The sequence below is a fragment of the Pyxicephalus adspersus genome, chromosome 2, assembly GCF_032062135.1.
Source record: "Pyxicephalus adspersus chromosome 2, UCB_Pads_2.0, whole genome shotgun sequence".
NCBI classification, from domain to species: Eukaryota; Metazoa; Chordata; class Amphibia; order Anura; family Pyxicephalidae; genus Pyxicephalus; species Pyxicephalus adspersus.
In genome coordinates, this window is record NC_092859.1 from 10,635,494 (window position 1) to 10,663,454 (window position 27,961).

General features: G+C 42.5%; 1 protein-coding gene across 1 annotated transcript; it reads right to left on the reverse strand.

Moving 5' to 3' along the window:
* Nucleotides 1-1,331: 1,331 nt before the first annotated feature.
* On the reverse strand, nucleotides 1,332-27,417 carry PALM3 (paralemmin 3). The gene is made up of 6 exons (XM_072399456.1): nucleotides 27,315-27,417; nucleotides 10,193-10,244; nucleotides 9,262-9,342; nucleotides 7,803-7,924; nucleotides 6,170-6,236; nucleotides 1,332-4,741 (listed from the first exon to the last, which is right to left on the reverse strand). The coding sequence occupies exons 2-6, from the start codon at nucleotides 10,235-10,237 to the stop codon at nucleotides 3,371-3,373; spliced, it is 1,686 nt and encodes a 561-aa protein (XP_072255557.1). The 5' UTR covers nucleotides 10,238-10,244; nucleotides 27,315-27,417; the 3' UTR covers nucleotides 1,332-3,370.
* Between the last annotated feature and the right edge of the window lie 544 nt (nucleotides 27,418-27,961).

The following is a 27,961-nucleotide window of genomic DNA, read 5'->3' on the forward strand; positions in this document are numbered from 1 at the left end:
TGTATGTATCTTTGCACTGCACTTAAAAAGGACTCAGTGTAGACCTGAAAACAAGTGCGTGATGCATGTACAATGGTGAAGGGGCCCTAAAATTGCTGTCCGGAATATGAGGCCACTACAGTATTTGCTCTCTTGTAATTTGCCCTACTGGTCCTATCCTCTCCCTGGACACACAGGGGCAATTATGAAGTAGTGATCCCATTTCAGTTCCCTGCACCCCATGCCATTCTATTTATTGGGGACCTGGAGAGGCTGGGGGGTCCCTGAGCCATTGATCCCTCTAGGCCCGATAAGCAATACTGGAACGTCATTCTGCATCACTAGGCCTTAACTAGTCTCCAGCTGGTTAGCAAAGACAGAAATGCTGGTGCTTATACTCTCAGATAGCGTAGATTTATATTACGCTTGATAGTTTTATGTGTATGCCACCCATACACATGTAACCTATAGGGAGGACCTTTTCAGAAATACACAGACCTGTATGTCAGTGTCATCTAAAATTCTGATTTACTTCTATAAGCAGCAACCTTTTTCCTATATTTCCTAAGTTTAATAATTCTGTATGTCCATTGACAAGTAATATTTAAGTTATAAGTGTAGCCTGATTGGCTATATTAACCTTTTCCTAGGTTTCTTCTACACTCCATTGGTGAAATCAGTCGGCTCTGTTCGTGCCCACCTGGGAGTTTTGGGTGTTCCTGTCCAACACTATGTGCCCCTTTTTTCCTTGTATAAGATTCCTAGTAATATAAAACCACTAGGGATGACGGGAGCCCTTTATTATGGGCATAGTGGATGGGCAGGCCTTGGAAATCTCACCAATAGAACTCCACGAGGCACAGATAGGTGATGGGCTTTACCTGTCAGCATCTACCACAACATACTCTTTTGGGTTGGCTGACCCATTAAGGGTGTATAGTTTCAAACCTATGTCAGTGATCATATGGGAAAGCAGCATTGCCAATGCTTTGTCCTAATAACAAGAACCCCCTTATTCTATACTGTCAGGGGACATAGAGAGATGGACGGCTACATTGTTCCTGAACACTTGAAGACCCTTTGTGATTATCAGGACGCACACATACAATATCAGCAATGAAAGGCTTACCCACAGCTTTCTGAAAGGAGCCCTAAGAGAAAGAAATACAAAATGAACAGGGTGCATGTTATCTAATCCTAGGGCTGCTCAACCACCATTGCCTCATTGAATCACATTTCTATACACGGCAATGCATTTTAGCGATCACCATAGGAGCTGTCTAAAAATTAAAAAAAGGGACAGCTATGAGCAATCCACACATCTCTGTCAATAAGCGGAACCCTACGCCATCTCTTGGGAGTGCTTTATTTTTAGATCACCCAATTAAATACAGAGAAGATAATAAACTAAGCTCTAGGTGAAAATACATTTCTTAAAAGAATATAAAAATACAGTTATTTCATTTGTCATTTTCATCCTTTTATCTACTGTTATGATGGAATGATAAAAAGTAAAGAGTACCTGTCTCTTAAAAACAGCATTAAGCCTTTTTTCACAGGCAGAAAAAACATTATTCTAGGAAGTAAAAATATGACCACAATATGAGATGTGTAAGGGCTGATGCATGAAAAAGTTTAATCAAGAACCAATCAGGATCTCTGTTCCAGAATCGGACTACTGATATGGCAGTCAGATGAAGATTTGTTGTAAGGCACACTTTTCGTTCATTAGACTCCATGTGACAAAAGGGCCTATGGGGTGTTGATTGGATCTCATGGTTTTACATGACTGGTATTGTATGCAGAGTACATAGACCAATCACAGCATTCTCTGCCCTAGAAGAGCTTCCAATCTATTGAAGCCATACAAATACACGGTCTATAAATTAATACTTCCTAAGGTGACTAAAAAAAATGCAGCCAGTAGTACCCTGTGATAGAAAAAAAAAACCTCCACCTTCTTCTGGCGTCTTCATGAGCTCAGGCTGCTGCCACCATCTGACACGTCCCTGTGTGTCAAATAGCGTGTCCCCCCTGCTGCATACAATGGTTCCTCCCATAGTGCTGCAATGGTATTACAGGACACAGTGGTGATGGAGAACCAAGATGCCCGGGAGGGGGGGGGGATTGCCTGACAATGAAGGAAAGCTGTTAGCTCTGCAAGAGAAAAAAGACTTTACTCCATGAGAAGTAAGTACTGCTGGCTAGTTTTTTTGGTTTATAGAGAAGTGACAGGGCCACTTTAGGCCAAATATTCAGTTTGTTTTTGGACAGGGATTTTATATATTTCTGTGTTCAAGGCTATGAAACGTTGTAGTGGAAACCCTGTTGCTAAAAAGACCCCAGACCAAAACAGAGACCTTCGCTTTGTCCAGCTGTACAGTGGATGCAGAAGCAGCCATTGTAAAGTTCACCAAAAAGAACCTGTAAACACTGTGGATAATTGAATTCATCAGGATATAACAATTATGATTTTTATGTATGTGACTTTCTTTAGCTCTTGCTGCTCAATGATAACATTTAAAGTAGTCATGAAGAACCGTGATCCTAAGAGCATGGGTCCTCATGGGCTTTACCTGTCAGCATTGGCCACAGCAACCAATCACGTTCTGCCTTTTCCAAGTACAAGGACTACTAAGGGTAACAGAGACAAATTTTCCCTCTAACCCTTTGATAAAGATGACTGGTGATCAATACACAGTTCTCTAATTGGTTCATGCAACAACATGGCAGCCTTCTTGTGCAAGCTGGCCAGCACTGGTTCTCCCCAGACAACCAATCAGCACTCTGCTTTTTATTTCCCAAAAGCAGAGGCTTTATGTGGTTTATGTGACGTCCTTCCTAATAGGCATACAGGCTTCTTCTATCAATGCCTTGGCCCACATACACCATGGCCGCCTCCACCATGAATACTCAAACAGCATCCCTGAAATTTTTAATGAAAAACGCTCCCCCACAACACTAATCATCAGACAAGAAAATTCTATTAACACTTCATTTATCTCTTGTAAAATGAAAAAGAAACATTTGGATTTGAAAGGTTGTGTTTTAATCCATACTATGTAGACCAAGCCTTGTTTATTTGAAGAAGAACTCCGAAAAGAATGATTTCTAGACCAAGAGTGAAAAAAAAACTTGTTGTAATGAAAAATCGTATTGAGTGAATAACCAACAACTTATTTTAAAACTATATGTCGATAATTATTTAACCAAGGGTTCCTCCTTTAAAAAAATTAGACTAATGCTAGATTAAAAACTCTATAAATGAGTAATGGTTCTTTTATTTCCTGTATCGTACAGTTCCCTGACCTATATACATGCTATTTATCACAGCTCTCAATTGTCTTGGACTGCATTTAGGGTTTCTAAAAACTCGAGTGCGTCCTTCCCCTCACATGACCACACAACACTGGCACGTCTTCTCTTTTGTCTTATGTGCACTCTTATCCCGTGTCTCGGCGGTGTTGGCTCCTTGGTGGGTATCAGTCTCTTGAGGTTTATGTAACAGGGGCTGGCTTTCAGGAGCAGAGTTGGTTTCTTTGGTCTGAGGGGAGACAGAGGGGCCTTGTGGAGAATTAGAAGAACGTTGCTCGTGTCTAGGGGCAGGTACCACTAAAACTTGAGATATCTGAACTTGATTCTGGCCTTCAGATGGCAGCAGCTGGCTGGGGACTTGGTCTGTACATGGCAGTGTTGTGTGTACCTCCTGGTCACTAGGTGGCAGCACAGATGTCTGGGTGATTTCTAAAGGTAACGGTGCTAAATTCGGAGTCTTGTCCTCATTGAGTAATATAGAGCCCTGATTTAAGTCATCTGATGCCTCAATGACTGCCACAGTCACCTTGTTTTCTTCTTGGATGTTCAATAAAGCAGGATGTGCTCCTTCTGTCTCCAACGACAATGCAAGCTTTTCATCTTGGGTGGAGCCGTGTGCATGGCTAATCAACACTGAATCTTGGTTTTCCTCTAGATTGTGGCCATTTTCTTCATTGCAGTTTGCTAAAATTGATTCTGTATTCAATTGTTCCTTAGATTTAGATGGCTTGATGATATCCTGGTTCTGTTGATTGGCTTCGTTTTGCTCTCCCAAGTTCACCAGTTTTGTAATTTCATCTAATAGGGATTCACTGTTGTTCTGGTTCTGAACCAACAAATCATTTGTAAAGTCTTCCTTTTTCAAAATGGGTAGGGAGTCCTTCTGAATAACACTTTCTAATTCACTGGTTGAACTTTTCAGGTTTTGGTCTTCCTGCTCCAAAGTGTTCTCCAGAGAACTTTCAACCTTATGAACAGGTTCCTCATCCAAGGTGACTTCTGGAGGATTCCCGTCTTGGTTCTGATGTTCTCCTTTCTGGTCTCCTTTCTGATCTCCTTTTTGATCTTGAAAATCATGGCTGTGCTCTGAATTCTGGATTTCATTTTCCTCCTGGGCTTCATGACCATCATCTGCATCTTTATGGACAGAACCATCAGCATTTTGGCTTGGAGTTTGTTTATCATCAGGTTCATGAGAGTTTGACATTTCCACATCTACATTGTGTTCTACCTCATGTTTTTCTGATTCATTTTTTTCTTCACAACCTGGGATGGGATGTCTCTCCATCTCCTCTGTGTCTTTTCGGGTTATGGCATCCTTTTCACCATGGCTGTCCCCCAGTTGGTCAGCTTCTTCTGTAATTGCATGTTCTTTCAGATTCTCATTTTGATCAACCTTTTGAAGTTTTTTTTCACCGTTCGCAAGTTCTTTTTGCAAGGTAGCACCCTGAAATGATGATAAAGTAAATTTCAGTCTGGATATGAACATTTACAGTGCAGGTCTAAGTGCTTTTTGTTAATATGATACAACAGGCTACTCACTTGGACAATGTTTTTATAACACCTATTACAGAATATAACCGGGTATTAAAGTTTTAAAGTAAAGACAACAGACTGTTGATTCAGGGAACACCTGATTGCATCATGGGATCAGGAAGTTTTTTTTTTTCCCCGTTGGAACAAATTGAACCAGGGGTTTATAAATTGTTTTTTTTGCCTTCCTCTGGATTAACTATGTCTATGGGGGTTTTATCTGGGATTAGTTTATTTCCCTAGTGGTTGAACTTGATGGACTTTTGTCTTTTTTTGTAACTATGTAACCTAGTCCCGATTTTCCTGGCCAGAGATCCATAACCCCACCCAAAAGTGCCCAACTGTATGTTATATGCTTGACCCAAGAGTGGCCATGTATACAATCAAGAATAATTGGAAAGAAAGGATTCACACAAGTAAAGGAGTACACAGAAAGCACAATAGGCTCTATTTTTAAAACAAGGAATCAAACATTTCCTCATGGGAGTCTTCCAGGTCCATGTATTTCAATGGCAGTAGTTGATTGCCTGCAGGGAATGTTTGAAGGTCAGATTCTCTGTTTCATAAAGAGAGCCAGAATGGGTGGCATAGGGCTGCAGTACCTCCCAGACATATTCTCCAAGCTCTGATAATCAAAATATAACCTGGGGAAAATGTGTAAATGTAAGGTAAACAGATGCTCAGAATGTTTTCAGGCTGTTGACAAAAAGGTTCCTTAAAGTGGAACTAAAGTAAAAACACACTTACCTTAAATCCCGAAAATCCGTCGGTTCATTAGGAGGTTTCTTCGATCAGGTCCCGCGTCGTCCCGTTACGCTTCTTTAGAAGAAGCGCTGTGCCCGCCATCTTCTTCAATTCTCCTTCCGGGTTCTAATGGGGTAATGGGGGGTACAGTGCCAACCAGAACTATGGATGAAAATAATTAAAAGGGTGCTATTTCAGATTATTTAGGAATGAGCTAACAGTGTGGCCCGTCATGGGGAAAACTAATAGAATTCTGAAGTGCATCATTAAAGGGATCACCAACTGGAGGAATGTATTCCCATTTCTTCTATTTAGATCTATAGTTTGATCTCATTTGTGTCCAGTTCTGGTGACCTCACTTATGATATTGATAATTTTGAATAGGTCCAGAAATACATTACCATGTGAAGACAGCTCTGAAATCCTGATATTTTAAGCAATTTTTTGCATATATTGAACAAATATAACAAATGCTTCCAATATTATTTTTAACAAAAGGAAGATCATATGAGCAGTTCATTCATTCTAAGAAAGGTCACAGAACTCCAGAAAGAAAGTTTTATGATGTTTACTTAGTGTATCTGATGTGAGATGTTACCTGGTCTTTCGCTCCTTTTAAAGCCCTCAGTTCTGGATTTTCCAGATAGACCAGTTCTGCCTGAAGACTACAACAAAAACAGGGAGAAAATTAGTAAAAAAATTGACAAACTATTTTTTTTTTACTATGGATCATTACTGTGTGGCTGGCTGCTTTACACAGACATTATGACAGCCTGCTGTAATATCCAGGTTAGAGATGGGTGCTTAGTGTATGAGAGGTGGGGGAGCACATATGTGATTTGTGAAAGAGTGAAGGCAATCGGTGTAAGAACAATGCATGGGGTGCAGAGGTGAGCGGTGAAAAAAGGGTTGCAGAGAACAGCTGTTTATGAGAGATACAGGGGATGCAGGAGTGAGCAGAGTATGAGAGATGCAGGAAATGCAGAGGTGAGCAGTGTATGAGATATGAAGAGGATGCAGAGTTGAGCAGTGTATGAGAGATGCAGGGGATACAGAGGTGAACAGAGTATGAGAGATTAAGGAGATGCAGAGGCAAGCAATGTATGAGAAATACAGGGGATGCAGAGGTAAGCAGTGTACGAGAGATGCAGGGGAAGCACAGGTGAGCTGTGTATGAGAGATGCAGGGGAAGCACAGGTGAGCAGCATATAGGAGATGAAGGAGATGCAGAAGCAAGCAGTGTATAAGAGATACAGGAGATACAGGGGATGCAGAGGTAAGCAGTGTACAAGAGATGCGGGGGAAGCAGAGGTTAGCAGTGTATGAGAGATGCAGGGGAAGCACAGGTGAGCAGCATATAAGAGATGAAGGAGATGCAGAAGCAAGCAGTGTATAAGAGATACAGGAGATACAGGGGATGCAGAGGTAAGCAGTGTACAAGAGATGCAGGGGAAGCAGAGGTTAGCAGTGTATGAGAAATGCAGGGGAAGCAGAGGTGAGCAATGTATGATAAATGCAAAGGATGCAGAGTTGAGCAGTGTATGAGATTTAAAGGGAATGTAGAGGTGAGCAGTACATGAGAGATGAATGAGATGCAGAGGCAAGCAATGTATGAGAGATGCAGAGGGTGCAGAGGCGAGCAATAAATGAGAGATGCAGGGGATGCAGAGGTGAGCAGTATATGAGTGATGACAGGGGAAGCAGAGGTTAGCAGTGTATGAGAGATGCAGGGGAAGCAGAGGTGAGCAATGCATGATAAATGCAAAGGATGCAGAGTTGAGCAGTGTATGAGATTTAAAGGGAATGTAGAGGTGAGCAGTACATGAGAGATGAATGAGATGCAGAGGCAAGCAATGTATGAGAGATGCAGAGGGTGCAGAGGCGAGCAATAAATGAGAGATGAAGGGCATGCAGAGATGAGCAATGTAATAGGGATGCATTGGAAACAGTTTAAGAATAACATAGGAGAGTGCAGAAGTGAGAAGAGTAAGAATGGTGCAGGGGGTACAGAGGGTAGCAGTGTAAGAGGTTGCAGACATGAGGCGAAGGGGTAAGTGGTGTACAAGAGGTACAGAAGTAAGCAGTGCAGTCTTTTAGGGTATGCTCAGCTTTCTATTTATATCCTGTAACAGTGAAGCATATTTAATGAACCTCTGCCTCTTCATACACAGATATGTACTCTCTCATGTCTACTTTATTGAACCATACTACCATATTGTCCATGGGCTCACCTTTCAAGCTGAAGTTCAAGTTCCTTTATATGGCCTTCTGTTTCACTTAATGGATTATCTGTTTCTGCTCCTGCTGTAGGGACCAGGCCATCCATTAACCAGCGATCTCGCAGAGACTTTCTCTATAAAAAGGTGGCAAAAGAAAAAGGGAAAATATATCATTGTGACCTCTGAGGATAAACCAATAGGATGTGGCACATAGGAGAATAGGAGAGCAGGACAGAAAGTGGATGGGGTGAATGGATCTCCCTATGTTAGCAAATGTGTCCCAGGCTCACTCAGGTCCTGGGACAGCCACTGCAACCTTATGACAATAAATGGCACCCCGCTGGCACAGACTTATACAGTTCAAAAAATGTATTTTCTTTTCAATGACAGGAGACCACAGGTAAGACTCAGGAAGGGCTCCACCCCATGGCCGGTTAAGGAATGTCATTGTCCACCCTGCAACCTTCACCGGGGTCACCCTTCCAAAATTAGTGACTAAAGCAAGGTGTACACTATTAGATGTAGCTCCATCCAACAAACCACTGATAATTCTCTGATTAATACCTGATTAGAGAATATCAATCATTTTGATGCTATGTATCACTCAATATGGAACAGAAAATCAATCAGCAAGGCCACCAACACCTTCGTACAGCTAGATAATGTATAAAGTTGTGGCTGTCAATCACCCGCTTTTCTGTAATAACCAATAAAAAAACCTTTCCTGACCAATGTTTGATTAAAATAGATCTAAAAATGGCCCTGTTTATTATTAGATACTCATTTGACTCAAGGGCCTGATTTATGATTTATTAAAGCTCTCCAAGGCTGGAGAGGATACACTTTCATCGGTGAAGCTGGGTGATACAGTACACCTGGAATGGATCTGATCCAGAATTCAAAACATATGCAAATAGCCAATTACTTTGAAGAAATCCATTCCAGGTTTGCTGGATCACCCAGCTTCATTGATGAAAGTGTATCCTCTCCAGCCTTGGGAGCGTTTAATAAATCAGACCCAATTGGCCTGATTTATTGAAGTTCTCCAAGACTGGAGAGGATGAACTGTTATGAGAGAACCTGGGTAATCCAGTAATCCTAAAATGGATCTGGTCCAGGATTGAAAAAAATGCCAAATACTAGCAAATGATTTTTTAAAAATCCATTCTAGGTTTGCTGGATCACCCAGGTTCTTTCATGATAGTATCTTCTCTGGTCTTGGACAGCTTTAATAAATAAGGCGCTCATTAAATGTCCAGTGACATGACTATGAACTTTGTAAAGCAATGTGTAATATGTTGGCGATATATATAAATATAGGTTAATGATAATCTGTTGAAGATGTTGTATAGTGTATGCTGCGGGGGGACCCAAAGACACCCCCGACCAATGTGTAATTCACACACATCACAACATATAGCACTGTCATAGGAGAAGAAGATTGAAGAACACCGACAGCTTTTCTCATTACCTTTAACTGGTGCAGTTTGACTCTCTGCTGTTCCAGCTCCCTCTGGATTTTGTCCACCTCGCTCAGTATCCGGCGCTTCTCCTGTCACAGAAATGCAAGCAATCAGATCATCAGATCGGCACAATGAGGGGTTTAGGGTGACCATATGGGACAGTAATGGTAATGAATGATCCGGACATCGCTATGATGGTCACCATGGGGGCCCATTTGCCCAATTATTTTTCACTGCTGGGCTAGGGGAGCTTAGTCTGTAAAAGTCACATGACCCCGGTCTGACCATATTATATTCAAACTCACATGACCTCAGTCTGACCATATTATAATCAAAGTCACATGACCTTGGTCTGACCATATTATATTCAAAGTCACATGACCTTGGTCTGACCATATTATATTCAAAGTCACATGACCTATATTCAAAGTAACATGACCCCGGTCTGACCATATTATATTCAAAGTCACATGGCCTGATCCAATAGCTTTGCACATCCCAGAGCTGTTCTGATTAGATAGCAATTGAACGGAATGCTCAGATAAACTAATAAATGACATTATAGTTGGTCATAATAAAAATGCACAGTATAATCAGAATGGTATGTGCGCTATGTGGTATGAGTCTTTGTCGCTGTCCCCATTTGGAAAATTCACTTTCTATTTGTCCATTATAATGGGTTGTAACTAGAACAGGAAGTGATCTCTTATTAGGGACACCTGTCCCATTGATCGCTGTCATAAAAGGGTTTCGTCCCGAGGTTTCCTTTTATTTTCCGTTGCCTCTTTGAGACAGGAAGTGAAGGAAAATCTCCCAAATGGGGTGCAAGCAGTAAAGAAGGCCTGACAAATGTTATTCTTAACCCATTCTATTCAAAGTGTGAGCTTTTCCCTGGTAGATTGTTAGCTCTGCAGGTCACACCTGGCATGTTGTACTTACGGTGATTCCATGCAGGCGCTGGCTGTAGATCTGAGTCTCCCCCATCTTGACACTGCAAAGGAAAGAGAAATACCATGAATAAAACGGTGCACAGTGTCACCACTTCCTGTCACAGCAGCGGCTGGGGCTTCTTCCTGCCACACGTTTCATTTTACAAGCCGAGACCTGTACCAGACTCTGTATGTGATACGCAGGTGGATTATGAAGAATTGCATGCAGCAATGATATTAAACTCCGCCTCCTAAACCACAGAGCCCCACCCCTTTTTGAGTGCACGTTGCCATGGCAGCAATGTAAAGTTGTGTTGTGGTATACTTTGGTGGTCGCTCACACCTAACTTTCCCACAACCTAACCCTACTGTATCTATGGCAATGCACAGCAGGCTGGTAAATACAAAGTAGGCCTCACAGGGGAATGCCGGGCTGAATATCTGTTGCCATAGTCATTGCCAAGTTAAAAAACAAGAAAAATAAAAATTGCTCTGTAATAGAACAATATTCTTACTGTTATCAGCAGTCTTCTGGTGCCCATTGCTGCTCCTAGGCATGAGCCATGAAATTCTAACCCATTACTTCCCTGTGCCCAAATTTGACCCCCACCACTGGGTACCTAAACTTAAACAGGAGTAAACCTACTCGAAACCTAACCCCCTAACATTACCTTTCAAGGTAACTACTAACTTTTGTTACCAAGCTGTCAGAGTGCCAAAAACAGTCATGTGACTATTGGACATGCGAAGATGGAAGGACTGCTGTCCTCTCATTGGTCTTCCTGACTGTCTGTCCTAATGAGTTAGCCTATAGTAGTGGACATTGAACTGGCCCCTCCTCCTGATAGTGTCAGACAGACTCCTGATTACATTGCGCAGCAGCTCACAGCAGAGATAATCATGGAGGGGAAGATGGTGGCTGATTGGTACTTTTTTGGTTCTCCATTGCGTGATGGAGGAGGTCCTTAATGGGGGACAGTGATGGGAGTAATAGCAAGGGCTTTCAAAGGAGTGAACACATATCCCTAAAATAAACCATTCCATGTTTTCTGATCAGTCAGGTTCTCTTATGATAGTCTATCTTCCCCAGAATTGGGGAGATCTAAATAAATCAGGTCCCATGATGCAATAATAAATGTTTATTCACTAAGGGAGTGGAGACTGAGAAAATGCTTCATCCTGCAGTGACGGACTGTCGTTCAAGGGTGGCTTTTTTATTTGAAACTGGAGTGTTTCCCTTCCAGTACAATGCCAGAGACCTGATGAACACACATTAAAACCCTCATCTGCTTTTGATATGACGTTTATGTATTACAAACAGTGCTTGCTGTTCCATATTTTCCTGGTGCCTATTAATGCGTCATAGGTTGCTCACCACTGCTGTCCTCACCTCCCTCTTCTCCAGGCCAATCAAAATCACACAGCCTCATGCTTTTTTATGATTGGCCAGGAGAAGAGGAGAGGTGAGGACAAGACTGCATCAGAGATGCAGCAACAGCGGCCTGGAAGTACAGGGGGTGCAGCAATGATCAGAGGATGGAATCAGCAGAAAACTCTGAATTTACAGAGGGGAGGGTACAAAAAAGAGGACATTTCCCCGTTAATCAGATTTCAGGGGTTTTCCACTTTCTCAAGAATATTTAAAAGCACCTAAAACTTTAAAAACCCTAATCCTGGACATGGCGTCCTCCCCTCCCCCATCGCAGACCTCAGCATTTTTCCAGCCCCAGACTGGTTTTAGAAATGCGGTAGTTTATAATTACAGAAACCACAAGGCTCACATCACCTGCCTGACCTTGGGCTACCATTACCCTCCGCTGAGCACAATATCAGCCAAGTCACTCGGCGCTGATTCATATGAAGCTTCGCAGAACTTAAATTCAATGTTTAACTCTGGGTAAAGATATCAAATCCACAAATCAATGCAGCTCCGTGCTTATTACTAGATTACATTTGTAAAAGCAAGCAGTGCGTGTATCTAAATGTGAGCTGGTTTTATTTCCCTGTACAGCAGAGTTTAGAGAGGGAGAGGTATAAGCAGCACAAGGAGCCAATCTGTACTGCATGGCTTGGTAACATGGGACCCCAATAATGCCAAATCAACCAGTATACTAAGGAAGCTGATTTTATAGGAAATTCTTGACTTTTCCTGAAAAAGTCACACTTATCTCCGCCTCTTCTGTTTCCTAAGACTCATTACAGACCTGATTCACCGCAACCCCAAGCATTTTGTGGAAGCATTTTGTGCATGCGATTTTGATCGCATTGTAACGGGGTGCAACATGTTACTTCTAGCCTTTTAGTGGTCACCGGATTCTATTCACTTGGATGAGGACGCTTTCCAAATGCAGTAGGCAGCAGTCCAATGCGATTGCACTGCAGTGGTTGCTGGAGGGTCTGGGGATGTATCACAATCCTTTGCAGCATGGTGAACCGCACTCAATCCAACACAACATTCATCAAATGCCAATTCTAAAAAGGGGCACCCGAGACTGGCTAACCGCACAGTTTTAGGCCGCCATATCTGAAAGAACCTCAAGCCCTTGTGCTGGTCCTTTCAATTGGTGGGCGCCCTCGGTGATCATCAGGGGAACTCAAGAAAAGGGGACTTTTATAACTTCAAGTGCTTATAATATGGGGTCTTTTATTCACTCTGATCAGTGGCTTTCATCATATATTTTGCTCATTTCAATGCAGATTCACTTTATGCAAGTCAACCTCATACACAACGGGCCTGATTTAATAAAGCTCTCCAGAACTGGAGAAGATAGACCATCAAAGGAGAACCTAGGTGATCCAGGAAACCTGGAAGATTTTATTAAAATCAACAGATCCATTCCAGGTTTGCTGGATCCCCCAGGCGTAGGCAAATCTTTATCTAGAAAGTCTGAACATCCTATTGACTATAAGGTGTTGTGTACACAGTCACACCACCACCAATGGCGTCTGATACAACGCACCCAATATCGAGCACCTAGCAATGCAATTTCCTGCATTTTGCACTGAAGCATGTCATGAGATAATCTGTATACCGCACACCCACGCATTTTATTTGCACCTGCAAGCATCATTGCCGTAATATCCGGCATTGCTGGATGTGTACTCATAACTCAGCTTATTTTATGTATGGGAGACTGAGTGAGGAAACAAATTTTATGTCCTCTACAGCCTAAAGTTGCATCCTCCTCCATTAGAAATGACAGTGGTTGTTCCCGGTCAGTTGTTTAGTGATCCACCATGGATGATTGATTTATGGTGCCTGGGGACTACTGTACATATGTGATCCACCATGGAGGATTGATATAATGTTAGATTTTTGCTTGGGATGATTGTGATTGCTTGGCAAAAATCTAGCATGGGTACAGTGATCCTTCAACAACACCACTTCAGATCACTAAACAACGGATCAGGAATGACTGCTGTCACTTCCTATGGAGGAGGACGCTGCGGGGTGCCTCCCACCCATCCCCGACACATACCGTAATTTTTTTTTCAATTAAATTGATCCAGGTGTCACCGCATACAATCACGAAAAATAATTTCCAGCGTGAGAATGTTGCATAAATCTGGTCTGGTCAGCAGTCAGATGATGCAGCAATGGCTGCAGGGTGAAGTCTCTATATGAGTCATTTGAAATTATTCAGTCAGATAGGTCAGGTTTAGGTAGGTCAGGTTCAGGTAAGTCAGGTTTGGCACTGTGTGTAGCCCTATTGCGGGACACGCAGTGTCAGGCAGCGTATGGGTTAACAGCACGCTGCACATGAACGCCCTGTGTCACTGCATGGTCCATATCCCTCAGGAATGCGTGACATGAAGGACATGTGACTGGGGCCCACACAGGAAGACAGACATGCTGTACCTGCCAACCTGGCTCTTTTTCAAATATCTCCTTTTTCACTCATGCCCAAATGAATGAATTACCTGGAAGCTAGCAGCTGTTGCTGCAATACTGCACATTCAGGTTATAACCTCAGCTTAGAAAAAAAAAACACTATAAACAATATTAGAGAATCTTGGCGTGTTTTGTGAATTTTGTTCGTGTGCAGAATTTTCTTGTATTAAAGACCACTCATTGCGGCTCTCCTTTCTTGTGCAGGGTTACTGGTCTTGTCTCCGCCCCCCTTCTGTACTTTCCTGCAGGCTCCTCCCATAGTTCTGCACAGGCTATGTACAGCACAATGATGATTTCACTGCTACCTATACAAGGCAATGACTCAGTTTGGTGCACACAAAGTGGATTTATATCCTTTGTGGCTATTGAGGAGTTTGTTTCAGTGAAAGTTTTTATACGTCAGCATTAATTCCTGCTGGGTGACCCAGAGTCATTGTCTGCCATTTTAGTACTCTATGCCCATGGCTAGTGATTGCCCAAAACCTGTAGCATTGACAGTCCTGGGCAGGGACATGGCTAAGGCTTCATGTGTGGCTGTACATGAATTAGCTGTGCCATTATCCAAAACCATTTCCATCCATTGGGCAGCAATATCTCCAGAGGATATTTTACCAAAGGGGTTGCAAATGACAATAAAAAGGCCACCTATGACTCCATCTGAAAAGCTTAACTGATATCAGGATTTTTTCTTGGATTAGGAACCATTGTTGTAAGCTCTTCGGGGCAGGGTCCTCTCCTCCTGTATCACTGTCTGTATTAGTCTGTCATTTTCAATCCCTATTTAATGTACAGCGCTGTGTAATATGTTGGCGCTATATAAATCCTGTTTAATAATAATAATAATAATAATTGTAACAGGAAAGAAGCAGAACCTCCACCCCCAACCACCTCTTTACCCGGAGGTGTAAGGACAGCAAACAAAACTATTTGCTTGGAGTTTACAAACAATAGTCTTATCTCTCTGGGAATATCACTACAGGCCATAAAAAGCCACCTTTGCATGCTGAATGGCTGCACAGCATATAAAACACAAAAAACTAAACCACCACCTATACATTCCCAGCCACAAGGCCCTGAAGGCACAGGTTTCCATGCATCCTCCTCGGTCATTGGATGTACATCTCCCTCCCATGTGTATGCTGGGTAAACAAGTTTGATGTGTGACCTTTGTTCACATACAAGAACGTCACAGACAATGCCGGTTTTTAGAGACGAAAGCTCGAAATACTTTAGGAAGTGTTAAAACACATTATTGCAGAATATGGGAATGAGATATTGGCCGTTAATGTGGAATATAAATATGACGTTTTATAAATAATCAATAATCAAGACAAAAAATGTGTCAAAGAAAACCTGTACTAGTTTATACCCTATATATGACACCTTGTAATGCCGTTACCATTGTGCCATTTACTTTCTCAGCATTGGTAGGAGGTGATGAGAGTCGGGCTACCTGCTGAAGTTATCGATCGTCATGTGGGTCTAACCCCAATTATCTTCTTTCATTTGGGTCTGACCTGATGGAATTACCTTTAATGTGGGCCTATCCCTACCATATCAACTCTAATGTGGGTGTGACCTGACTCTATTATCTTTAAAGTGGGTCTCTTCCAACCTTATCAACTCTTATGTGGGTCTATCCCAAACTTGTTATAAGCCATGTGGGTCTACCCTCACCATTCTCTTGAAGGACTATCAGCAAACGTATCTTTTCTCTATCCCCACCCTGTTCTCTCCCATGGGGGTCTGCCCGCACCCTATCCTCTCTTACATGGGTATATCCCTAATTAATCCTCTGTCATGTGGGTCTAACCCCAATTATGTGTGACTACCCTACTTCTATCAACTCTAATGTGGGTCCATCTGCCTATACCCTATCCTTGCTCACGTGTCAAACCTTTCCCCTATGGATCTGTCCCTATCCTATCCTCGGTCATGTGAGTCTAACCTTACCTTATCTTACTTAATGAGGTCCGATCCCCAACTTTTCTCTTGCATGTGGGTCTACCCTATAGTGCAGGTCTGGGAGGGGCCACACAATAAAGCTCCCTGCCCCTTATGCACATAAAGGTCCCTAAGGACATCCCAAGAGGGGATATGAAAAGCTTATGACCTCTGAGCTTTGCAGCCATAAGAGCTTTAGCCAAAAGGTCATGGAGTACCCAAAATTCTGCTCTGTGCCTGCACAATAGCGGGGAAACCTATAGGGAAAGCCACAAAACTATGTTAGTATGTATGAGGAGGACAATCAGCTAGTTATAAATGGCAGGGACTACAGACATGCCACAGGTGATGGTTACAGACCACAGACAGGAAGGGGATGTCATATACTAAAGGTGCTGTCAGGATTACATAAAAGAAAATTAAAGGCTTTGTTTAAACATTTGGCTTCTTCTGATCCTTCACACAGATTGCCAATTATCAGCAGCTCAAGTAAAAGACGTGTCAGCCTCCATGAGGGCCTTTCAGTCTGATGCTAGGAGGACATGCCTGCTCTGGCCAGGGAGAGAATGCAGCAAGATAACAGCACACACACCCATCCCTGGGAGGTAAAGCTGCACTAATATATCAGAGTTGCTTATTCCTGACAGGTTCTGGACAAGGCACAGAAGCAAATTACAACCTACAGATATTTTTAAGGGTTAAGGTTAATAGGTTTGACTTCCATTATTATTTAGGTGTTAGGGTTAGACTGAGGTGAGGGTTTCCTTTGGGAATAATTTGAGGTTACCAATTTAGATCTCAGTTTAGAATACCAGTAATTTGTTTAGAATTTAACTTTTGATGTGATACTTTAAACTAAATCTGTCCTTAGGCCGGGACATTGAGGACCTGGACAAATAATAAGTGGTGACTCAAAATTCTAGGCCCATGAGTTTCAGCACTGGAGATGGTGGGTGCCCTGGACAGGTGCTCAGTTGCCCGCCACCCTTTTTAGCTTTGAGGTGCAAAGAAATGGATTCACATGAATGCCCATTACCACCCCACCCACCACCCCTTCCAAGTGGCACAGATTCATTTGTTCCTTCCCCCAGGCTTTCTTGGACTTATGGAGTGCCCACAGACCATGTATACCCATGTATGAGGCCACGCCACCTCTTCAGCATTGAACCATCATTCCTCTACTTACTGCCAGCAATGATGGTGTAATGGCGGCGGCTCATACAACACACTTCTCTATGCAGAATACTTACATATAATCTGTGACGCCAAGAAATACAACCACAACCTTTCCATACCAAGCACTGAAGGCAGAGGTGTCATTGTTAAATTTTATATTGACTGTCCTGACTTTAGGCTTGGACAAATAAAAGAGCAAAAGCAACGCTTACTTTTCCTGGAGGAAACGCTGCTCTTGGCTTCATCACTGCTCACATGATTACCAGCCTTGGCATTTAGTCAGGTGATCTATATTTAAGGGAGCAGAGCAACCAATCTGAACATGGACCCTCCCCCTTCTTTGGTAGCGATAATGATAGACAGCCTAGGCATTTGGTCACATGATCACTGCTGAAGGGGGTGTAACCTATCTGAACTCTCACTTTCCTTTGCACAAGGCTTTGGATCGCATTTGGACAAACACAGGTACAATTAATAATCAATCGATCGTAAGTTCCAAAACATTGCATTGTTTCTGCCCTTCTGATGGCTTTATCTGGGATAGAGATCAATTGGAATTCTAGTTGTGCAGGATACAACATCCAATCTCTCCACAACCAATCATAACACCCAAAAATTGGTCTCTTTGATTGGTGGGCTGCTGCGTTCCATCCAAAACCAATCATTTTAGCCGATCAGAAGGTAAAATCTGCTCATAAAATGTATCACTGCCCTTATACTAAATAAAAATTTGGCCCCCAAGGGGGTAGGTATTGTGCAATATACTGTGAGATAGCACCATAATAGCACCTGCCGACATTGAGGCACTCAAGAGAAAAGGCCCAGACTGCACAGCTGCCATAAGAGAGGTTGAATATTTGTTATCAAGTGAGGGGCATATTTTATTTTTAACACCATACCTATGCCAACAAACTAGCCTTTGCACACCATGCACCCCTATCTACCAATGAACCCTCCTCCTAGAAATAGAAGTCCCCAGATCGAAAGCTTGTTCCCTGCTGTACTGATCTGGTTTGCAATGTTCATGTCGGGGGTAAAAGACTGTCATTGTGCGACTTCCCTGGCATCCTGACCGACGCTGCAACAGCCAGCGTCATATCCAGGGTCATTAGCGATGGGATGACATTCTGTAATTTACTGACCCCCAGGCCCAGGGAGTTCTATAATCCCCAGACGCACAATGACCAAATACTAGATTAAAAAACTGACAGAGCAGCAGGAAGTAACAAAACTGTAATCCCAACCTAATCCTGACACTCGATCCCTCCACGAGCTGCCAAAACCCCAGCTCAGGCGCAGCTGGGAAAAGGCCAAACCCTGAGGACTATTGAATCCAAACTGACTATAGGACCTACAGCAAGATGGCCGATGATTTATACTCCCTATACCAGCCGTCCCCAACCTTTCAGACCTCACAGACACCTAATTTCATATATTTATGAATATTATTAGGAATTTTTGTAAATAGATAAATACATTTGTAAAATAATGATCTTCTTAATGGTGCTGACAAGGACTGTGGCGTCTCTGATTCATTGATCAGCTCATGGTTAAGTGAAGTGTTACTATTGTTACTATTATCATTAGTTGTATTACCTTAGATATTACTAATGAAATGTAAAATATTAGTTTGCTTTATCTCATTTATTATTGGTTTATTTCATTCCAATCTAAGACTTAACAAGAAATTATAGTTATAAAGTCAAACTATTTGATGCCAATAAATATAATGGTTAAAGAAAATACACAGTTAGGGTCATAACTTACCTAAAAGAAGATCTGAGAAATAAACAAATAAAATAAAATAATCGGATAATAATCGGTATTGGCTAAGCGGGGTGACTAATGGTGGAAACAATACTGAAGCGTACGGCTCGGCAGCGGTTGTCTCATACAACTTAATACTACACTGACGTCACGCTGCGCCTCCCTTGTTTTACCGTCTCCAGTACAGTTCATGAATTTGGTGCAAAATAAAGATGAAAATTGTCATTCAATTTATTTATTAGAATATTATTTTTGTTTTATTATTAATAAAACAAAAATTGCAAATAATGTCCAAATTTTTCTGTGGACCACCATCATTTTCTTGCAGACTACCGGTTGGCGACCGCTGTCCTATACCATCATAGAGTTTGTTCTGCTGGTTGTAATCTCAACATAGAATGTCTATTGGTTTCAGCTGGTCAGATCTGACTGGTAGACTTACACTGGGAGAGGGGATTAGTATGGCGCAGTCAGTGTACAACACTACTAATTAGGGTGCGGGGCCCGAAAATGTAATGAATAGTTATCATTCCACACTATACATAGAAACATCCCAAAGTTATAATAAAGGAAAAAGTCAGCAAGTGAGGCAGCTTCTACCACACCCTCCAATATGAGAGACCTTAGTGTGGACTGTGCTGCAAAGAACATCATCTTAACTATGATTTTGGTAAATGTCTGCCGGGTTCGGGCTGTGCTATACAGTATATTCTTTAAAATGATCTACACTGTACACTGTGCTAGACAAGATACAACTGTGAGCCACTCAGAACTGTACAATGTGCAGTATGTGATATACTCATGGCTGGCCTAGACAATGTGCTGCTGTGCATATCATAGTCCAATATGTAACACTCTGAACACTGTGCTAGGTATGACATAATCTGGGCCTCCCATTCTGTATTACAGTATGTGATGTATGTGACATACTCCAGGCTGTAGTAGACTATGTGCTGCTGTATATGACACATACCTAAACTCTGTACACTTTGCTGGATATGGCATATTCTAGGCCACCTATTCTGTATTATAGCATGTGCTGTATGTAATATACTCCAGGCTGTTTTAGACTATGTGCTTCTGTATATGACACATGACTCTAAGCTGACACACTCTTTATACTTTGCTGGATACGGCATATTCTATGCCTCCTATTCTGTATTACAGTATGTGCTGTATGTGATATACTCCAGGCCGGACTTCCCACTGCTGTACATGACATATTCCAGGCTGCCCCACTCTGTACTATAGTATGTGTGGTACATTATATACTTCAGGCTGTTCCACCAATTTATCAACCTACAATATGCACTGTGCTGGACATACTCTGGGTCTATCTACACTGTAATATGTGCTGTATAATATATACACCAGAATGTCCCAGACTTCACACTGCCGTGCATAACATAGTCCAGGCTGCACCACTCTGTACACTGCGTTGGCTATGACATACTCTGGGCCACCCACTGTGTACTACAGTATGTGCTGTATGTGCTGTATGTGCTATACTTAAGATTGTTTCAGACATCTAACTAATGTACCAACCTACACTGTACACTATGCAGGACATGACATACTCAGGGTTACTCCACACTGTACTATGTGCTGCATGTTATATATTCCAGAATATCCTGGACCTCACACTGCTGTACATGATATACTCTAAATTGTTCCACTCAGCACACCAAGCTGGATATGAAATATTCTGGGCCACCGTATACTGTATTATTTGCTGTATGTATTATACTCCAGGCTGTCCCCACTTTACATTGCTGTACATAACATACTCTAAGCCACCCACTGTGTACTACAGAATGTGCAGTATGTGATATATTCCAGGCTGTCCTACACTTCCCCCTGCAACCTATCCTATACACTGTGCAGGACATGACATACTGCAAACCACCCCACACTGTACTTTGTGCTGTATGTAATATATTTCAGAATGTCCCAGACTTCACGCTGCTGAAAATTGCTTATTCTAGACTTACCCACTCTGTACACTGTGCTGGATATGACATACTACAGGCTACCCATGCTTTAATGTGCTACATGTGATACATTTCAAGGCTGTCCCAGACAAGACTGTCCCAGGCCTCATACTGCTGTACCAACCAACACTGTACACTATGCTGGACAGACATGACATAATCTAAAGCACTCCACACTGTACTATGAGTTATACATCAAGATGTCCCAGACTTCACACTGCTGATCATGGCTTTCCTTAGGCTACCTTTCTCTATACACTGTGCTAGATATGACATACTATGGGCCATCCACATTGCACTGTATTATGTGCCGCATGTGATATAGTCCAGGGTGTCTTAATCTCCTCACAGATATACAAGACATACTCCATGCTTCCTCGCTCTGTACACTGTGCTAGATATAACATACTATGGGGCATCCACATTGCACTGTATTATGTGCTACATGTGATATAGTCCAGGCTATTCCAGACCCCACACTGATATACAAGACATACTCCACTCAGTACACTGTGCTGGATATGACATAAAAAAATAAGAACAAGCATTTCCTCAGCACCCTTCTCCTTAGTGATCTAATAGAAATCAATTAGGCAATGATTGGGAATGACTGGTCCTATTTCTAGCCCTCATTGTGCTAGCCCTCTAGCCAGAGCGAACAACAACCAGCCAATAGGAACACTTCCCGCTGTTTACTAAAACAACACATCTTTTACCGTTGTTAAAGTAAATAGCAAGGAACGCTCCCATTGACTGGTGGATGTTAGGTAGCTTTCCCAACTGAACAATGGCCGTTATCCAAGTGATCATTCCTAATCTGGCCGGTTATACATAACATAACCTGACAACTTACACCTGAGGGTAGGTGCACTTTAATTTTGTGTTTACTGTAAAGCAGGCGCTGTTTACCCGTCACCAATGTTTGGGGCAGTGCATGGCAGTGTTTTATAGATTGGCATTGATTCAGACCGGTGCTTCTGGCTGGAAGGAAGAATCAGCAGGCAGCAGACAAACAGCTCATCCTGGCAGCACTGTGCGCTCATTGTGAGGGCTGAAACCTGAGAAAAGGCTAAGCGCCGGCCTGGAGGGGAGAGGCTGAGATAAAACAAAATGGAGGGAGGACGTCTGGGCCACCTGCACATGTAGCCGCACCACAAGTCCCAGTAAGCCAGACCAGCTGTCCAATGTAAATTATTCTGTAATAGAGGAAAAGCCCCACATTCTTTTGTCTCAGGTGAAACACAAAAGTAGATATTGTCTTTACCCTCACAAGAGATTCCCCTCGTTGCGTGCTTTGTCTGCCACCTGGACAGGAAGTTGTGGAAAATCTCCATCATGAGGACATAAGCGGATAATATTCTAAAATTCAATATTGTTCTCCCTTCCTTAGTGGCATGTTTTATTCTTCTCGTGGAAGGATTTATGCAAATATCCTATTCTATCTGATACTCAGGTAACAGACAGGAAGTCAGTAGATAATTGCTTACTTCCTGTTCTGCATGATTCTAATGAAACAGCCTGGAAGTGGGAAGATTTTTCCCTACTTTCTCTTCTGCATGATTCCCAATAAACAGACAAGGAGGGGGAGATTTTTCTACAATTCCTGTTCTGCATGCCGCCCAATTGAAAGGCAAGGAGGGGGAGATTTTTCCTTACTTCCTGTTTAGCATGTCCCCCCCCATGAAACAGAAAAAAAAGAGGAGATTTTTTCTTAATTCCTGTTCTATATGACTCATATTAAACAGACAAGGAGGAAATGTTTCCGTAATTCTTGTTTTATATGACTCCCATGAAACAGACAGGAAAAGGGGGGGGGGGTTCTTTACTTCCTGTTCTACATGACTCCTATGAAACAGACAAGGAGGGGGAGATTTTTCCTTACTTCCTGTTCTGCATAACAGCTCTATATAGACGGGTAGTAAGAAAATAAAGGAAAGAGCAACCTAGGCATTTCTCATGAAGGTTTTCCCTATAGTAAGGTTGGTCAGTGTCAGGTAGGAGGGCATAATTTTACCAATATCTAATCTTTCCCACTCAGGACAATAGGAGGAGCTGGCACGCACCAAGGTGGGCAGGATCACCCCAACCCCCCAGGTACACAGGAACAGAGTCAGGACCTTTGGGTACTCCAACTAATATATAAATGCAGCCAGTGACATAGCCCAAAAGACTCCATCCACATTATTACCCTGGGGTGGAGAACCATGCACAGGGCTTTGCCAAGGTGTAGGTAAAAGACTGGCACATTAGCGAAGAAAGGGGCCACAAAAAGGAAAAAAGGACAGGACCTGTACCCTATGCTGCTGTGGTAGTTACCAGTTTATGGTTAAGCTGCACTTTGGCATTTTTGTCTTGGTTTAGAGGAACCCAGCACTGACCTGCACTCCTCTTCACCAACAACCGCTAGTGAATGGGAACCCCCTGAGGAATACACCACACCTTTGCCAATTGTCAGTGTAAATCTTGGTGAGCAATCCCATTGGCTAGTCATGGTTAGAGAGCGTTGGCTGCCTATTGGCTTGTAACCAGTTAAATGGGCGATAATAAGGAGATTTGGATTATTAGCACTGGTGGAGCACCCATCAACCAACGTAGGGTGACCAGCACCTATCCATGCCCATTGCAATATCTCCCTGTAACCTGTTCATGCCCATTGCATTATCTCCCTGTATTCTATCCATGCTCATTGCAATACATTTCTTTCTCCTGCCCATTTCAATATCTCCTTGTATCTTATTAATGCCCACTGCATTACATTTCTATCTCCAGTCCATGCCCATTGCATTACATTTCTATCTCTGGCCCATGCCCATTGCAACTTATTTCTATCTCTAGCCCATGCCCATTAGATTACATTTCTATCTCCTGCCCATGCCCATTGAATTATATTTCTATCTCCTGTATTCTATCAATGCCCATTGCATTATCTTCCTGTATCCTATCCATGCCCATTGCATTATATTTCTATCTCCTGCCCATGCCCATTGCATTATCTCCCTGTATCCTATCCATGCCCATTGCATTATATTTCTATCTCCTGCCCATGCCCATTGCATTATCTCCCTGTATCCTATCCATGCCCATTGCATTATATTTCTATCTCCTGCCCATTGCATTATCTCTCTGTATCCTATCTATGCCCATTGCATTATATTTCTATCTCCTGCCCATGCCCATTGCATTATATTTCTATCTCCTGCCCATGCCCATTGCATTATCTCCCTGTATCCTATCCATGCCCATTGCATTATATTTCTATCTCCTGCCCATTGCATTATCTCTCTGTATCCTATCTATGCCCATTGCATTATATTTCTATCTCCTGCCCATTGCATTATCTCCCTGTATCCTCTCCACACCCATCACACTCCCCCAACTTCTTCTATCATTGCATCTCCTTACATTACTCCTCATCCATTAGCACATTATCCAACAACACAGCTGCTGTGCAGGGTGGAGGGGGTGGGTGTTGGGACACAGAAAGGAAACTCCTGACATTGACAGAGCAGAGTGATGAATAGAAGATGGAGAATGGCAGAAATGTTATCACTGACTTCACTAACAAAAACAAATTGCAAATATTTCACATTCCAAAAATACCACCAGCCAAGCAGCCTACAACTCCTACAACATGGCAATAAACACCATCACACTCCCTCCCTGCATGCAGCAATAATAAATTAATCAGCTCGGCTAATTGGGCAATGAGGGCTTTAATGTACAACGCTGAGTAATATGTTGGTGCTATATTAATTCTGTTTCATATCATGAAAATGAGATGATGAACCAAAAGATCTGGAAGGCTTTGATCACCTGATATGATGAGGATTTAACCTTTATAGGACACGGCAGTAATACAATGAGAGTGGGAAATGATCCCACAGGTTGGAGAGACTGATGATGGGTCAATTTTTTGGCCCATCCAAAGATAAATGCAAAATACAATGGTGATGGCCTGCAATAACGAACCCATTGATTGAGAAGTCTAAAGATTGGATATTCTTTTACCCAATATGATGATGATGATGCGAACTTTATAAGATACAACGTTGATAGAATGAGACCAGGATGATCAATCCATAGATTGGTAAGACTGAAGATGGAATTTTTTTTTTTTTACCTGATTTTAGTTACAATGAGAAAATAAATTTTTTGACAATTTTTGACAATGAATAGATAACTTTTACAATATACAATATCAATAAGAGACCGGGACACAGAAACCAAAGATCGCATCGGCTATAGACAGACAATATTTGGCTCATAGATTAAACCATCATATTATACTAAGCTGATACAATAAAGATTTAATCTTTGATTATAAAATTGTAACTTCAAAAAACACACATGGCCACTTCCAAACTTCAAACTGCGGCACAGAGATCTGCCCAATGGACACTAAGCTGGCCATACATGGGGCAAATTGAAATTATTTTGATTGAACTGGATGATCAAATTTATTGGTTGGTTTTAGGCAACCAATTTTGATCGTATTTTTGATTCTATGCTTAAAAAAAAAAAAAAAAAAAAAAAAAGGGGTTGGAATTGCCTGATAGTTTCTACGTTTATAGCCAGCTTGAGGGGTGTAAAAAAACCGAGGGGTGTTTTACACCACCTGTGCCCACCCGTAATGGAGATCTGACCTTGTGATACACCATACTACCATTCAAGAACTCCTTAAATACAAACAAAACCTAAATCCGTCAGCCAACTGACACAACACTTTAATAATCCATAACCACAGAGTGACACGGTATACCGTGAAATCAATCCGGCCGTGTACTAGAGGTGTACAGCTTGCCCTCTGCATGCCAACCATACCACACACACGCTGCCACTATATGCCAAGATGATGTAATACACTTCTTTTAAATAGCAATTTCTGTCATATTAATGGGTGATAATGAAGGATAGATGGGAGGGGTGTAATTACCTGTCTGTCAGCCGCTACAGGTGTGTGCAGGTATACAGGGTGTGCTGGATGGACAGACAGGTGAATATGATGTCATAGGGAGAATGACATATGTGTATGGACTCTTCACCTTCCGGATAATCCTGCACCCCTATGTAACCCTTTACTAATACCACTAGTCACCCTATACTGACACTCCTAGATAATACCCCAACCCTGTATCCCCCTCTCCATGTACCCCACTCCTAGATAGAAGCAGACCCGCGTATCCCCTACTTATAGATAATAGCAGACCCTCTATACACCCCAATCATTTCTAAATAACTCCAGGCCCTCTGTAGATTTTATAGACATTCTGTTTCTCCCATTTCTGGATAGCATCAAACTCCCTATAACTCCATTTCTAGATAACAGCAGACCCCTGCTCCCCCCACTCCTATAAAATATCTAACCCCTGCCCCCCCGTCTCCTACAATATATCAGACCCCCCCCCAAACTACTATAAAATATCAGACCCCTGTCCCCAACTCTAGATAACATCAGCCCCCTGCCCCCCTCCAATCCTACATATTATCACACTCATGTCCACTCTTAGATAAAGTCAGACTCTTGTCCCCCACTGCAGATACCATCAGCCCCCAGCCCCCTCCACTCCAAGATAACACCCCTGTCCTTCACTCCTAAATAATACCAGACACCTATCCCCACTTCTAGATAATATCAGACCCTTGTCCCCATCCTCCTCGAATATATCAGCCCCTGCCCCCCCATCCCTCTATTATATAAAACCTCTGCCACCCCCCAATATTATATTATATTAGACCCCTGTACACCACAACTCCCATATAATATCAGACCCCTGCCCCCATCCCCCCCGATAACATCAGACCACTGCCCTCCTCCACTTTTATATACTATCAGCCCCCCACTTCTATATAATATTAGCCCCTCACCTATATAATATCAGCCCCCCAGTTCTTTATAATATCAGCCCCTCTCCTTTATAATATCAGCCCCCATCCCCCAGATAACATAAGACCACTGCCCTCCTCCACTCCTATATACCTGCCCCTCTCCTATATAATATCTGCCCCTTATCTATATAATATCAGCCCCCAACTTCTATATAATATCAGCCCCCAACTTATATATAATATCAGCCCACAACTTCTATATAATATCAGCCCCCAACTTCTATATAATATCAGCCCACAACTTCTATATAATATCAGCCCCTCCCCAATGATCAGTGTCACTGCCCCCAATGATCGGTGTCAGTGCCCCCCAATGATCGGTGTCAGTGCCCCCCAGGCTCGGTGTCAGTGCCCCCCAGGCTCGGTGTCAGTGCCCCCCAATGATCGGTGTCAGTGCCCCCCAGACTCGGTGTCAGTGCCCCCCACTGAGCAGTGTCAATGCCCCCCAGGCTGGGTGTCGGTGCCCCGTGTCTCACCTGCTCTCCGGGCGGTGTCAGTGCGGAGTGACGGTCGGGATGTATCGGGGCTGTCGGGAAGGGAGGAGGTGACACCTGAGCTCGTCTCACCGGTTCCAGCACTGGGAGGGGGAGGGCAGTATGGGAGCCATCAGTCACTGCTGTCCTGTGTTCCCCGCCTGTCATCACCGACCCAGGCATATGTGTGCAGCACACAGGGAGAGGGGTCACATCACTTTACTTATACAGAACTTTATTATACTTGTCTTCTATATAAAATACTCATACAATGATGTGTCATGTCCCCTACATGCCTGCATACATTATACATCTCATTATATTCATTTATTCCCCATCAAATTTACATATGTATATCAAGTCTTATTATACATACCTGCATAGATCACTGCAATCCCCAGGACTCATCTCATGATACATCCCATTATTATTATTATTATTATTATTATTGTTATTATTAGTGTCATTTCATTCTGCATGTATGCATCCTATATATACCTTCCAATCACTATTCATAGAGAGATTATAATATATTACATATACTTCCTACCTTCATCTACTGATCATCATCCTATATGTACATCTGCTGAGCTCCATCCTCCATAACTTATTATACTGGCCTTCTTTATATAAATCTGCTCCATGCCTCC

Bases quoted from the DNA above. Each gene is read 5' to 3' on its own strand.
- PALM3 (XM_072399456.1), bottom strand. From the start codon at position 10,237: ATGGGGGAGACTCAGATCTACAGCCAGCGCCTGCATGGAATCACC. The intron at 7,925-9,261 runs GTAATGAGAAAA...ACCTTTTTATAG, and splicing joins TCAAACTGCACCAGTTAAAG to AGAAAGTCTCTGCGAGATCG. The intron at 6,237-7,802 runs GTGAGCCCATGG...TTTTTGTTGTAG, and splicing joins CTTGAACTTCAGCTTGAAAG to TCTTCAGGCAGAACTGGTCT.